The sequence below is a fragment of the Aulonocara sp. 'chitande type north' Nkhata Bay genome, linkage group LG4 (assembly GCF_057382095.1).
Source record: "Aulonocara sp. 'chitande type north' Nkhata Bay isolate Kocher_YH1m ecotype deep benthic linkage group LG4, A_spYH_male_GT1.1, whole genome shotgun sequence".
NCBI lineage: Eukaryota > Metazoa > Chordata > Actinopteri > Cichliformes > Cichlidae > Aulonocara > Aulonocara sp. 'chitande type north' Nkhata Bay.
In genome coordinates, this window is record NC_141347.1 from 3,372,382 (window position 1) to 3,388,273 (window position 15,892).

Below are 15,892 nucleotides of genomic sequence, written 5' to 3' on the forward strand. Positions count from 1 at the left end.
ACACTCAGTTTTTCGACATCTGTGAACTACTAGACAGTCATTCAATTAAAAAATAATATTAAATAAATAAAACTAATAAATAAAAAATACACACATCTTACTGATCTCTGCAGTCAGTAACATTACACATAAAGTGCAAACATAATAGCAATTGTATAAACACACACACAAACACGCCTTTAAAATTTAAAGGCGTGAAATTGGACGGTCTAGCCTTCTGATTAGCGTCACCGCTGTCTCGGTGGAGTTTAATAAACTCGGCCGTCTGCTTCTTGCTATCTAAAATATAACCAGACACTGGCGTAAATTCTCGACTGTCTCATACTTCTGTTTAATAAGTTTTCTGTTTGACGTTTAGTCAGCTGTGTGAAAACCAAGGAGGAACCCACCCGGGGGATTAATAAAGTTTTATTTTATCTAATCTAATAACTTTAATCTCAGCCAAACCGATTTACTCACGAACAAACAAAACACTGAAAAAAGCCCAACAATAACATTTTTAGGTTGTCTAAGTGACTTATATATTACGTTTAACCCGAGCAGCGAAACTCCGCGGTGATCTGAAAATGATGTGCCGGGAGTTGTGCCGTTCTCGGCCGCATCAGTAACCCTCGAGCTCCCGGCTAGCTGTCGAGCTGGTGGGTAGCAGACGCCTCTGAAAACGTCAAAGCACTTTTGCAAATATGGGATATCTTGATAAACCGAGCAGATATTTGATGTTTACACAACTACTTTCTCGCCTGAAAATATGTTAAAAGTTTATTTTGTGACCCAGAAAGATTAGTATGAGTAATTTTAAAACTTAGTAGCGGCCGCCATTGCTGGAAACTGGAGTTTGGCTGGGCCGCGCTATGAATTCTGGGATATGGTAGTAATTTGGACAGCCTTCGGCACGTCGCTGTGACGTAATCGGTCTACAAATGCGGCCTCAGGAGGATGCAGCCCATGAATTTGGACATGTCCAGAGTATAATCGCAGCCTTTGCGGTTAGAAAATTGCACTTGATCATGTCGCGATATTATCGCAAATGCGATATATCGTTCAGCCCTACCTTGGATGTTCAGTGGTTGCAGTGGAGAATGCTTGTGCCTGCGGAAGTCTACCACCAGTTCCTTGGTTTTACTGGCGTTGATCTGGAGGTAGTTCTGCTGGCACCAGTCCACAAAGTCTTGGGTCAGACCTCTGTACTCCTTGTCGTCCCCATCAGTGATGAGGCCGACTATTGCAGAGTCATCAGAGAACTTCTGCAGGAAGCACTGGGTGGAGTTGTGGGAGAAGTCTGCAGTGTAGATGGTGAAGAGGAACGGAGCCAGAACCGTTCCCTGTGGGGCCCCCGTACTGCAGACGACCCTGTCCGACACACAGCCCTGAGTCCTCACATACTGTGGTCGGTCGGTGAGGTAGTCCAGGATCCAGGTAGTGAGGTGATGGTCCACTCCAGAGTTCTCCAGCTTGTCCTTTAGAACCGAGGGAAGAATGGTGTTGAAGGCACTGGAGAAATCAAAGAACATGATTCTCACAGTGCTCCAGCGGTCTCCAGGTGAGCGAGGGAACGATGTAGGAGGTGAATGACGGCATCATCCGCTCCAATGCCAGGCTGGTAGGCAAACTGAAGTGATGAGCTTATTAGGCGCCGAAGCTGAGCCAGGACCAACCGCTCCAGGGTCTTCATCAGGTGGGATGTCAGAGCCACCGGCCTGTAGCTGTTGAGGTCCTTGGGGCGTGAAGTCTTTGGCACTGGTACAACACAGGAGGTTTTCCAGAGCTGTGGGACTCTTCCCAACCTCAGGCTCAGGTTGAAGAGGTGCTCCATCACCCCACACAGTTGGTCCGCGCAGGACCTGACGACCCTCGAGCTGATGCCATCTGGACCCGCTGCCTTCTTGCCATTAATCCTCCTCAGTTCCCTCCTAACCTGGGTGGTTGAGAGAGACAGGCTGGAGCCTTGTGTTGAGTGTGTATTGGATGCTGTTGTTGGGGGTGGGGGGGAGTGAGCAGGGTGAATAGAGGAGGTGTGAAGTGTCTGAGGTGTCAGAGGTGGAACAGCAGCAGTGGGGGTGGGTGAGTCTGCAGCCGATGTTGCAGACTGCCTCATGGCTGAATCAAATCTGTTGAAGAAATGATTCAGTTCATTTGCCCATCTCACATCCCCCCCAGGCAGAGAGTTCTGCTGTTTGTGGCCCGAGATGGTTCTGAGGCCTCTCCAGACTTCACCAACGTTGTTTTGTTGAAGCTGGTTCTCCATCTTCTGCCTGTAGCTCTCCTTCCCATTCCTTATCAGTCCCCTCAGCTCTCTCTGCACCCTTTTCAACTCCTCTTTGTCTCTGGATTTGAAGGCCCTCCTCTTCTGCTTGAGGACGGTTTTAATTTCTGGGGTAATCCAAGGTTTGTTGTTGGAGAAACACCGTACAGTGTTATCCACACAGAAGTTTATATAGTCAGTAATGCATGTAGTAAGGCTGTCGATGTCCTCTCCGTGGTCATCACAAATCACCTCCCACACAGTCGACTCAAAACAATCCTTAAGAGCCTCCTCGCTCTCCTCTGACCATCTCTGTACTGTGCGGGTGGCTGGTGGCTCCCTGCGCACTAAGGGCTCATACACAGGGACAAGGTGCACCAGGTTGTGATCAGATCTGCCCAGGGGAGGGAGAGGTGATGAACTGTATGCCTCTTCTGCATTGGCATACAGTAAGTCCAGTGTTTTATTGTCTCTGGTTGGGCAGGTCACATACTGGGTGAAGGTGGGCAGTGTGGAGTCCAGTGAGGCATGATTGAAGTCCCCTGATATTATGAGAAGGGCTCTCGGTGATTGTGTTTGCAGTCAGCTGACCACAGAGTGGAGAGTGTCACAGGCTGCATCCGCGTTGGCCGAGGGGGGGACATACGCTGTTATCGCGATAACATGCGAGAACTCCCGGGGCAGGTAGTACGGACGCATGCTAACGGCTAACAGCTCAATGTCTCTGCTGCAGAGTTGCTCTTTTACAGTGATGTGCCCAGGGTTACACCATCTGTCGTTCACAAAAACTGCTAGTCCCCCTCCTTTCCTCTTACCGCTGTCTCTGGTCCTGTCCGCTCGCAGCAGCTGGAATCCCGGTAGTGACACGCTTGTGTCCGGAGTTAGCGATGTTAGCCACGACTCCGTTAGCATCATGATGCTACATTGCCGGTACTCCCTCTGTGACCAGGTTAGCGACATGAGCTCATCCATCTTATTGGGCAAAGATCTTACGTTTCCAATAATTACAGAAGGAAGAGATGGTCGATAACGTCTCCTTCTCGGGCGACGGCGCTCCTTCCCAGCACGACACCCCCGTCTTTTCCTCCTCAGTTCGCTGGGAATATCGGGTCTGTCCGCCGGCAGTACCGCTGCAGGACGCAGCGCTAACAGCTGATCCTTACTGTAAACAAAGGATCTCTGCTCTGGGTCCCCAGACACGGGTGAAAAAAGTAGAAATAAACTGAGAAAAACGACCAGGACTAGCACAAAACGGTAGAACATGGTTGCAGAGTCTAATTACTAATACGTTAGTTATAAAAAAAATTACGAGAAAAAAAGATAAGAAAGAAAGAAACTCAGAATGAGCAGAGCTGCTGTAACAGGCTGCCGCACACGGGGGGCGCCGGAAGTAATTACCTAAAAAGTCTTTAGGTAAAGGTAGCTTTAAATGTGCAGAGGGCTCTAAAGCATTTAATGGAAAGGTAAATGTCGAAGCGACTGATAATTCCATGTGGTTTGGTGGAAGGAAATGAAAAGGGTAACAGACATGATAATGCTGAGATGATACTTTGGTGTGATCTTCTTTGTCTGGGCTGGTTTTCAGCAAATCTTAGAACAAGGTTCACATATACAATACTGTGAAAAAGTCTCAAGGCACTGCTTTCTTTTTGACATTTGTTTAGGAAAATGGGAAATGGGTACATTCTTGAAATAAGCAAACAAATGAAAATACACTATAGAAGCTCACAAGCTCAGAAGTCAATGTTTGGTATGATGACCTTTATTCTTCACTCAGTCTGAACCTTCTTAGGCGAGCTTTCTGCTTTTTCCTTTAAATATTATTCAGGAATATTTCTCCAGACTTCCTGAAGGACACATTCCAAAGCTCCTCTTTGGATGTTGGCTGTCTTTTATTACTTTCTCTGTTAAAATGGTCCAACACTGCTTTAATAATGTTGAGGTCAGGGCTCCGGGGAGGCCGAGTCCATGACTATGAATCCTGTTCTATTGTGTGTTTTTCTATCCAGGAATGTTTTTACTGCACTGGCTGTGTGTTTGGGATGAACAAATGAGACCTCAGAGAAATCAGACACTTTCCTGATGATGGTTCAAACTCTAACAGCATTTATGTGTTTTAATTTCCATCAATTTTGACCTGATCGCCCACACTGCTGACTGAACTGTAGGAGCAGGCAACATATCGAACGTATTTGATGTATCACAGGTTATTCCATGTGCGTTGGTTAAAATGGCTTTATTGTAACCATCGAGCATGTTGCCATGAAAATATTAAGCACTTTTTTTTTTCTTTTAATGTCATTAACCCCCGTCCTACCCGGCACACTGCGCTGAGCATGCGTGTTTATGTCCTGCCAGATAGGGACAAAGCGAGGGAATGAGACTCGCTCGTCATTTGGACTTCAGGAGGAGGATGTCAAACAAAATGCGAAAATTTGCAAAGCATGCAGTAAAACTGTTGCCACTAAAGGTGAATTTATTCCACCAGCTGAAAAGTCTTTCACTATAAAATTAAGACTGTTCTTGGTCAGTCGCTTTTTGTAGTCACTGTCTAGACTTTTGTTTCTGTAATTTGACGTCATCAAAAATTTTATTTAACAGTTTTCTTATGTTAGAAGCACAAAAGACACCCTTTTAATTTCAGTTGTTTTGTTTGTCTCATGAAGTCTTGCTTGATGTACTTTTTTGTTGCTGTGATCTTTTGTTGTGTTGATCACAGAAAGACACTGTGAAAAACCTCGGTGGAAACTGATGGTTAAAGAATGGTTAAAAATAAAACATTTCAATTCATTCTGATTTTTTATTTTCACTAGAAAAAATCACTGAATGGTTGATTTGAATGAGTAAACCAGTGCAATTCTAGGCACGATATGACTGAAATAACATTGTTTTTGGAGTTTATTTAAACATATCGTGATATATATCGTGTATCGCGATATTGTAACAAAGTGCCTAAAGATACAATTTAATGTGTTACTAGCTCATTTTTCTGCAACAGTGGAACATCATTTGTGTTCGGTACCTTTTTCATGGTTGCATGACTCATGAACCAGAGTTAAGTGGTTTAACCAAAAAAAAAAAGGTCAGGTACAAGAAGTAGACTGACTTACAGTGAAAAAATTATCTTATTTATCTAATAGGTGACTTCAGTGCTGCCTGAGCCCTCAAATAGTAAGAGATCCATAATCAGTGGTTCTGACCACAGCGTCACCACATGGTTCATTCTTCAGATACTTCCTTGAAGTGCTTAGCTGGAAACTGGAATGTGTAACTGTAGAGAACTAACTCAATCTTAGATGTAGAAGTAAAATATTCAAGAATTTGTGTTAACAGCAAGCCCTACCTGCCTTTTGACATATTCTAAGCTTATATTACCATACAAGTATACATCTTCTCAAAAACATGTTTTGGGGTGAACTGTCCCTTGTAGGTATATGACGTTAAAAGGTTATATTATAAGGCTTATTCACAGTTGTTTTTTGGATTCAGGGCTGGCATTGCCTGTCTTTCACCACTCTTTAAAGAGATTCTTCCCTGTCGTTACCTGCTGACTCTTCTTGGATACCTCCAACTTGTTTAGTGTATTTAAATATACATCTGATCCACATGTCCATAAACACAATTTTTAGTGTGCACATTAGTTTTGGTTTCACTTATACCTACAAAGCTAACGACGTTTTGATGCGAGCCACAGGTTGCCGACCTCTGGCCTAGTTAGACTGACAGCTGAGTGTAAGCATGTATACGTCTGTAGTCAATGCACAAAACATTCATCGTAACGTGGTCGAGCAGGTTTGACAGGGGTTTTACACAAATGAGTCGCTAACTGAAACTTCTTTCGTTTTATGTCTGTGAAGGTTCTCAGTCATCCAGGTCATCGTAGTCAAAGGAGCTCGCAAAGAAAAGCGTCTGGACTTCTTTAAGTTGCTTGAAGACGTTTCACCTCTCATCCGAGAAGCTTCTTCAGTTCTAAGGTCAAATGGTGGAGAGTCCCAGATATAAACCTAGTGGGAGTGACCCCCCACAGAGGGACAAAAGGACCCCCTGATGATCCTCTAATCGCCTGAGCCAAGGTGTGAAATTGGGAGTGGGACCCAATCAGCCAGAGTTTCGGGTGAGTTCATTGTGAAACCTGGCCCCACCTTATCATGCGAATTCCTGAGGTCAGATGGCCCAGGATGTGGGCCATCTGCAGATGGACTCAGCAGTCCATCTGCATCTTAAAGATAAAGGACACTCTTTCGAGGATGCCAATGTTCACATTTTGGACAGAGAGGACAGATGGTTTGAAAGAGGAGTGAAAGAAGCCATCTATGTCCACTGTGAGCGACCATCTTTGAACAGAGGCGGGGGTTTACTACACCAACTCTGCCATCTATAATCCAGTTTTGAGATCCCTTCCCAGACGCCTTAACGCCCACTCACATCCTGGGCCATCTGATCTCAGGAATTCGCATGATAAGGTGGGGCCAGGTTTCACAATGAACACACCCGAAACTCTGGCTGATTGGGACCCACACCCAGTTTCACACCTTGGCTCAGGCGATTAGAGGATCATCAGGGGGTCCTTTTGTCCCTCTGTGGGGGGATACTCCCACTAGGTTTATATCTGGGACTCTCCACCATTTGACCTTAGAACTGAAGAAGCTTCTCGGATGAGAGGTGAAACGTCTTCAAGCAACTTAAAGAAGTCCAGACGCTTTTCTCTGCAAGCTCCTTTGACTTCTTTCGTTTTAGTAACAACAATGCAATTCAAATAATATTAATGAATAAGAATTATTTTTAAAAGACACATTCAATGAGCATCATAAGAAATACTTTTTTCTTTTTAACTGTAAAAATAGTATGTGTTTATATTAGATTTATTATATTTGACTAATTGTTAGGACAAACATCTAACCAGTGATCACAAACATCTCAGTGTAGTTAGGCATGTAAACATGGTCAGGATGATCTGCTGAAGTTCAAACTGAGCATCAAATGAGAGATTTAAGTGACTTTGAATGTGTCATGGTTGTTGGTGTCAGACGAGCCGGTCTGACCTGAGGTCTGTAATAGTCAACGAGCAGCAGTTCTCTGGGTGATAACACCCTATAGATCCGAGGGCAGAATGGCTAATCCGCTATGTCGATATGAATGTTTACAGTAACTTAAATTACCATTCATTACATCCACAGTATACAGAGGAGACTCTTTGAATGTACAGCACGTCAAACCTTAAAGTAGACGAGCTACAGCAGCAGAAGACCACACTGGGGTCCACTCCCTTCAGCTAAGAACGGGAGACTGAAGCTGCAATTCACATAAGGTCATGAAAGTGAAATGATGGAAAGATTGTAAAAATGTTGACTGCTATAACAAGTCTCAATTTTTCTATGACATTGAGACGGTAGAGTTAGAAGTCACAGCATGAATCTATGCAGCCTTGTATCAGTGGTCCGGACTGATGGTTGTGTAATGGTGTTAGCACACTTTGGGTCCTTTAGTACCAACAATAGTGAGTCTACCTGAGTATTGTTGCTGACCCTTCATGAGGACAGTGTGTCCATTTTCTAACGCACCGTGTCCCAAAACTGAAACAGTGTCAAACTGGTTCTTAATGAATGACGTGTTTACAGTTCTCAGATGCCTCCCAACCAACGCCTTTTGTTACAGCAAGCCTCCGGAAGTGACATTAGGTTATGCATACATTAAAATAGGCTTTTTGCAACATCATTTTGCACATTTAGATAAATATAAAATGTGAATATACAAAAAATTATTAATAACATTAATCATTAACATCTGTCATGGTGGAACATCTGTCTTCTGCTGCAGGTATTTTGCATCAAAGCACAGGGCGAGCCTCAGAGAACGCTGGTGTGCTCACATTTCTTCACTGCCGCCACCACCACAAGCTCGTTAAAGGCTCGAACACACAGAATCACTCATGTGCAAGCAAAGTCACACACATACACAAACGTACATGTTCACAAAAACACAAAACTGTCAAAACTCTTTGATTTTTTTTTCCCTCCTTCTAATGTGAGGAAGCCTTCCAGACTACATGTCTGATTTTATGGCTTTAAGTTAAATGCATATTTGCCATTACTGTAACTGATGGTTATTTCTCTGCACTTAACAAAATGTTTTCTTTAAAAAGCGATTTTAATGTGACGTAAATGAAGTTGAAATCACGTCTGCCAGTTGGAAATGCTGGAATTTGAATAGTATGTTTGTGTTAAATCATTTTAAAGATATCGTGTCCATATATTTTATAAAGTATCTGTGTTGTAGATGAATTTCTAAGCGCTTGGCTAAAATTTTTTTTTTTTATCTTATCAATAACAATGATCAGACGAGGCAAAGCAGGGTGAAATTCTCTCTGTGCAGGTCACCAGTTTGTATGGATTTATACATGAAGAGAAGATGTTGATCTAGTCCTACATGATAAAAAATGCAATAATTCATAAGAGCTTACAGTGAAATCATGACACAACATAAACGTTTACTGTTGTTGTTGCTTTGATTCACTGAACCGATAAATAATTTATAACATGCAGATGATGCTTTGCAAATGTTTTTTGTCTGTAAATGTAATTAATGTTTCATTGCTCCATTCCACTCTCTGGAGATATTACAGCTTTAAAAGTCTTTGAATTCTCCTGGGGACTAAAGTGTGTGTGTGTGTGTGTGTGTGTGTGTGTGTGTGTGTGGTTACAGTATTTGGACTGTTGGGTCAAAAGGACATCGCATCTATAGATTTCTCACACTCTGATGCCACCTAGTGTCATATTTGAAGAAGTGAAGGTGCTCAGGCAGCAATATTCAAATCTGTTCACATAGAATCACTGAGACGGACAGATGCCGACATGTTCATGTAAATATTTAGGAATGTTAGTGATATTTCATCATGATGATGAAGACATGTATATAACCAGTTACTTAGTATGGAACCGGTTTTGAAATTAAGCAGAAACTAAAAAGAGACCAAATCTCAAAATGTCTGTGAAGGTTCTCAGTCATCCAGGTCATCGTAGTCAAAGGAGCTTGCAAAGAAAAGAAGTCCAGACACTTTTCTTTGCAAGCTCCTTTGACTACCAAATCTCAAAGTTTTACTGCTTATATTGATTCCAATAATGAAAAGCTGCAGATCAGGTAATAATCTCTTCTGTTCCTGTTATATTTGTGCCCTCACAGAAATGCCCCCCCCCCCAGTGGTTGCTCAGCAGTTGTGAATTTCTAGGCCTGTGTGATGGACAAATCAGTGAAGTTAAATAATTTTGATGGTGCTTTTATATGACGCACTGATCTACAGTGGACTATTTTCTCTTTATTGCAAGTTTTGCTTTTGGATTGTTGTTCGATTGATCAGAGACTTTTGAAGAAACGAGTCTGAGCAAACTGTTACCTTCTGATATTAATCTGGAGTAGAAAAAATAAATTCTTTAGTGAATTCTTAAACAGATTCTAATCATGACAATAACTGTTCTTGAAGTCAGTCTAAGGAGCTTGGAAAGAAAAGCGAATGGAAAGTTTCATGAAGACGTTCACCTCTCATCCAAGAAGCTTCAGAAGGTCTTCAGGAAGCTTCCAGCCCTTCTTCTTTCCAGCCTGCTGAGATTACCATGAGCTGGCTGACTGAGAACCTTCACAGACGATCTCTGTGTTATTTTCCAATTAAAAAGAGGGAAAATTGTCACTCATTTCTTTTTAATGCAGTTCTATTAAGGTTTGTTTACAATCTTATCAAAATCCATATAACCCCTGTGTCATTAAGACGTGATTGTTTAGCATTTTAAGGGTCTGAGCTCTAACACTGTGATGAATTTAGGCATCAATTCATGAGTGTGTATTCAGACCTCTCGGTTTTCTTCACATCTAACTCAATCTTTAAAGTCACACTTCAGAAGTTCTCATTAGACTTGCTGCATGTGACAACACAGAGTCTCTGTGCCGGACGCAGGTCAGCTCAGGTTACACAACCAGAACAGCAGTGCTGCAGTGACTCTGGTGCCCTCATCTGGCCCTTCTGCTCCCCACACAGTAATACTGTAAGCATGCACTAACGGATGGTGGGCTGTGAGGGGTTTGTGGTTGTAGTCATACATAGTTACGTGTCTGTATAATCAGCTGGATTAAAGGTGTATTCTAGTTTTTATAGTTGAGTTCAAAAGCCTCAGTGAGCTGCCAGCTTTGAAAGGAACAGTCACTGTCCAAAAGGATCATGACTGTAGCACCAAACTATTAGCAGACAGTAATATTTTAATCCCTGGCAAGTGTCCACAGTGTTGACATACTAATCCGTGCTGAACCCTGCAGCTGCTGAAACATGACTCAGTTAATAATGAATAAAACTGAGAGGGCATTGTTTTTGTGAGACTTTGGAAGAACATGGCTCATGCAGTACAGTCCTGTAAACACAAAGGGAGTGTAAAGACGGGAGTGGAGCAGCGGTCCCAGGAGCCTGGTTCCTGATGGTTCCTGATGGTTCCTGATCACATGGTGCACGACTGAGTTTGTCAAAAAGGAAAGTTCGAAGTCTTAAGTTTCCTGAATCGAGTCGGTTCGACAGCTGAAGGCTCTGCTTCCTGTTCTTCACTTGGATGCTTTCAGTACACATTACAATGCACCGGCTCCAACTTTAGCATCATCTTAGAAAATGCAGGGCTGTCCATAGACATCAATAGAAGTGCTCACGGCATCATCAGACATCATGAGACCAAAACGTTATGAAAGGCTCCGTTGTAGTTTGTTTGTTTTTTCAAATGCACGATAAAACATTTTGCTCGTCCCCTCACACCTTTCTCATTTTAGCAACAAAAACGTAGAAATGAGTTGTACAGACCTGACCTTGTGAACCTGAACTGCAGACTAATTGAGAGCCTGATGATGCTGTGAACTGTGAATCTGTGAAAGTTGTCGAGGATTTTAGTCGGCATGTCAAATCTGAGGTTGCTGTGGTTGATTTGGCTTGAAGGTGAGATGGCTGTGATTTCTTCACAGCTCTTTGGTGTTGTGAAATCTGGTGAGATCCTGATTATTTTAACAGTTTTCATCTATGAATGTTGAAGTATGCTGCTGTGTCCTCCTCTGGTCTTACCTGCATTTAGGGAGAGATCATTTTGCTGACACCACTCCTGCCACTGCTCTTGTGTTTTCTATCACCTCGCCGTCAGCGATCAGCACAATGACTGTAGTGTCATCTGCTGAGTGTATAAAGGGAAGTCTGGTCTGGGAAGTCACCCAGTCATATGTGAAGAGGGCGTATGGCATCGGATTCAACACTTATGCCTGGGGGAATCCACATGCTCACAGTTGCTCACTTATGCTTAACTGGTTTCAGACTCTGATATGGGAGTATGTGATGGATCCACTTATCCAGTTCAGGGTCGTTTGGGGCTGGGTACGCCCTGGACAGCGTGCCAGTCTGTCACAGAGCTCACAAAGAGACCTATTCATTCATGCTCGCAGTGATTCACACATGGCAAAATTTAGACTCTCCAGCAAACCTAACATATATATCTTTGGGCTGTGGGGGCAGCCGAGGTGCCCAGAGAGACCCCACACAGACCAGACTGGCCCCGGCCATATTTGAGAATATTACCAAGTTTGTGTTTACAACATTGAATTGCTGCATTGCTGCTGAAATAACAGTTGTTGATATTTGATGTGTTCAGAGCATGAAAGCCTTTCTTATCCTGCCTGAGATCCACAAACTGTAAATCTGTATTATCCAGATCTGTCTTTTAGGTGTGAGGATTTTAACAAGCTATAACAAGGATCGCACACAGCGTTTTAATTGCACACTTTATGGTGTACATAAGAAGTCTGATAAAAAGTGTAAAAACTGCAGACAAGTAGAGAAAGTTTCGTTTGCTGCTCTTGCTCAACAGGGTTTAAATGTAGCTGTGTGAGGGGGCAATTTAGCCTTCGGTCCTTTCAGAGGACTTGTAAGTAGCTTGTAGTAAATTAGATTTGGCTGGAGTCGGTTTCCTCTAATAGAAGCAGGATTTCTGCCGTTAACATAGTAGTGAGAACACAGATGTTGTTTTTATAAGAGCAAACAATCCCTGAAGTCTGAAGTCGGCCTCAGAACGTTTTCAGATTAGGCCGCAGTAATCTGCACCCTCCCCAAGTACCACTGCCCCTCCCTCCTAGCTCCCCCGTTGGCCAGCGGTCCCATTACATCATTGTTCTGGAACCAAGTACCCTTTACATCATCATTCACTCGACTCTTGCGCCCATGCTACGACGTACGCCAAAACCAGTGATGCAGTACCTGCGGCTGCCTTCACAGTCGAGTCCTGCCTCGACTGTGAAGGCGGCAACAGTGAGGACGCATTCGTAACTGTCCTGAAACCTCGTTTTGTCACACGAGTCGATGCAGGTGTGGAGGTCTGCAAAGTTTTCACCAGTGTTCTGTTTTGTTTTTTAAAATTTTTTTTATACACATCCTGGAATTTGAGTTACAAAAAACAGACGTGACAGGAGTCAAGAGAAGCCATCATGAAACCACCCCTGAAAATGTGACGAAGCAATTAAAGCACAAACTGGGTCGGAGGGCCTGATCAATAAAGTCAAACGTTACATCGGAAGCCTGTTCACGGGAAGATTATTGTTGTTACATAATAATAATAATCATAATAATACTATGGGAAAAAGAATTCTTATTATAAGTATTTTTGTGCGGCGTAGAGGTTAGCAGTGTCGCCTCACCGCAGCGAGTGTCTGGGTTTGAATCCACAGGCCGGGCCTTTCTGCGTGGAGCTGCAGTTTGCACGTGACTGCCCGAGTTCTCTCGGGATACTTTCCTCCCACAGTCTCGCATGCTTGTGTGTGTGTCCTGCCAAAAATCACATTTTATCCTCATTTCTTCTCAGACTTGTTGCCACTTGTTCTGCACATATTCAACTCTGTATATTTTATATATTTTATTATTATTATTATTATTTTTTATTTTTTTATTTTTTATTTTTATTTTTTACTATTTAATTTGTAAAAATGTGTATACACACACACACACACACACACACACACACGTAGGAAAATATTTAGTATACACATCCAGAAATGCATACACTATTATATATTGTACATATATTTATTAGTTTCAGGTTGGCCATTCTTGTATTTTGCTCGTTTGTGTTGTTGTGTTTGCACATCTCTGTTGCTTGTGGGGCTCGCACACAAGAATTTCACTCGCATGTGCTGTGCCAGTGTGCCTGCACATGTGATGTGACAATAAAAAGTGATTTGATTTGATTTGATTTTGACTTTCCTGATTCAAGGGGTAAAAATGTGTAAATCTAACACAACGCTTTGTGGGAATCTGTGTGAAAATTGCAAATCGGATTCAAATCTATCGCTGTCTGCATACACAAGCTGGCATTAAATGTGGGCACACGGCAAGCTTGCGTTCATATGGGAATATAAGCATGATACAAAGGTTTGAGCCACTCGTCTTAGACGTGCTGTGCTCATCGGCTCAGACTGATTACAGCTTGCTGCCTCTGTCTATGTTTATTAATGTAGATGTCAGTTATTTGCAGACCTTCAGCAGCCGGGCCAACCTGTGCGATCTGCTGCAGTCACAGTTAATTATTTTGATTTGAATTACTTTGGATTATAGATAGAATTAGCTAAGCGCTACAGACATTAATACTACAGCTACCTTAAATAACTGTGACTTTGATATTGAAAAAATAATACATTTTTTTTAATCCAGCCTTTCATTCACATGATTGGATGAACATCCAGCGCTGAAAACAAATGAAAAAATGTCGTTTGGAAACAAAAGAAGAACCTGAAATATCACAATCGCATCTGTTATTATGTAACGCTGTGAATTAAAAATGTAGTGAAATATTTTATGATCCACATCATGTGACTGCCTGTTTCTCACTGCATCGTTTCTCTGCCCTTCCAGCTTTCTGCTCCGCCCACTGCGCTCCTCCCAGCCAACCGCTGCCTACAGTCTGGGATGGTTAGCTACTGAGCGGGCTGCCAGTGAACGCTGAGCAGGCTGGCGAGCTCAGCGTCTGCCTCGCTGTCCTGTGATTGGCTGCTGGATGGGACTGAGGCCGAATGGAGCCAATGTCCAACAAGCAGGATAGCAACTCGTCTGAGGGAGATGAGAAAGGGTGAGACAGAGGGGTGGTGTGTGTGGTAAACAAAATGTGATGGAGTGTACATCTGCCTTTGGGTGTGTGTGTGTGTGTGTGTGTGTGTGTGTGTGTGTGTGTGTGTGTGTGTGTGTCCATGTCCATTTTTGATGTAAACATGAAAGGAAAGCTAAGATTAATGGTGTGGCAGGGACAACAGATGAAAGCAGAGCTGTAGGCATGGATGATTAATGAAAGATTAAGAGCTGCAGCAACACACTTTTTTTTTAGCTACCAGTTCAAATAATTTGAGGTAAGAAGTGAAAAATAGAAGCTGAACAAATGATTCAGACAGGCTGTTGTCTCAGCAGGTAAAGAGAAGGAATGCCATGAATTTAGCAGAATTTTAGGAGCAGTAAAAGGGACGGCTGAGCACTGTCACGCTGCCTGCTGTACTCGCTGTTCCTCCTGCACGTGCAGCTACACACACACACACACACACACACATGCTTTTACCGCTTCACGAGATAAATTCACAGAGACTCACTTCAGGCCTGATGAAGAAGAAACTAAAGACACAGCAAACTGAAGCCACTGCTGTGTGGCGAGGATGTTGGAGTACAGAGACCCAAAGAGTGTATTAATTAAATAAAACTAAACTAAATTAACAAAAGTTTAACAAAACGACGGTGAGGAGGAGCTGCAGCTGAACCGTTAGAAGGGCCAAAGTTTGTAAACAAACGAAATAAACATGGACCAACAAGAATCCATAGCTTGTCCCACACGTCCCTCTTTGATGCTACAGTCATGTAACTGTTTATAAATAAGTGATTATTATGTCTCAGTTCTTTTCTTCATAGTGCTTTCATTGTGAAGCATTTTGCCATATGTAGCAACAGTCACATGGAGTTTCTTTCCCTCTGGGCTTTATTAGTCACACCCACTGGTTTTATTTGTCTCCACTGGTTTTATTTGTCTCCACTGGTTTTATTTGTAGAGATTGTGGAAATTGCAAGAAAGTTGAAAAAGTAAATTTATTGAGATTTGCTTTATGTCGGCACATATAGAAATCAATATTATAGATATGATCACCAGCAAATTTAGCAGAACACTATTATCGCGCGTTCCTCCAACAAGCTGCACTGCATCCCCTTCTTTTCTTTTAGCTGCCAAATATATTTTCTTTTAATGAGAAGCTTTTCTTGTGAAGCTGCTGTCAAATGAATACTGCAAAGTATTCATTAAACTCAATGGAACACCGGAACAAGCCAAAGTGTTGGTCATCAGAAATATGGAAGAGCTGGACAAATACTGAGGTCAACTTACTCTGGAGGTATGAATACACATGTGACGTGACACACAACATGGCACAGTCCAAAAGAACTTCATCTGCATCCGGCAACAATATCAACATAACTCATTGGAATTCTCTTTATGATAATCTGGAACTGAGAACATTTCGATACACAGACCATAATGTTCTAGACTTAGAAAAGGATATAGACCCGGAAAATAATTTCTTCTACAACATCAGCAGTAACTGCTGCTACTTCACTGATGAACAGTT

The 15,892-nt window shown here is 42.6% G+C and overlaps 1 protein-coding gene across 5 annotated transcripts in view; it reads left to right on the forward strand.

Moving 5' to 3' along the window:
* The window catches only part of LOC147331753 (thyroid hormone receptor alpha), a 117,929-nt gene that overhangs the window by 51,681 nt on the left and 50,356 nt on the right, over nucleotides 1–15,892 (forward strand). For all 5 annotated transcript variants that reach the window (XM_086287964.1, XM_086287965.1, XM_086287962.1 and 2 more), the window contains one exon: nucleotides 14,151–14,364. In XM_086287964.1, the coding sequence (XP_086144090.1) occupies nucleotides 14,309–14,364 (56 nt within the window). In that variant the 5' untranslated portion in view covers nucleotides 14,151–14,308. The remainder of the gene's footprint in view (nucleotides 1–14,150; nucleotides 14,365–15,892) is intronic.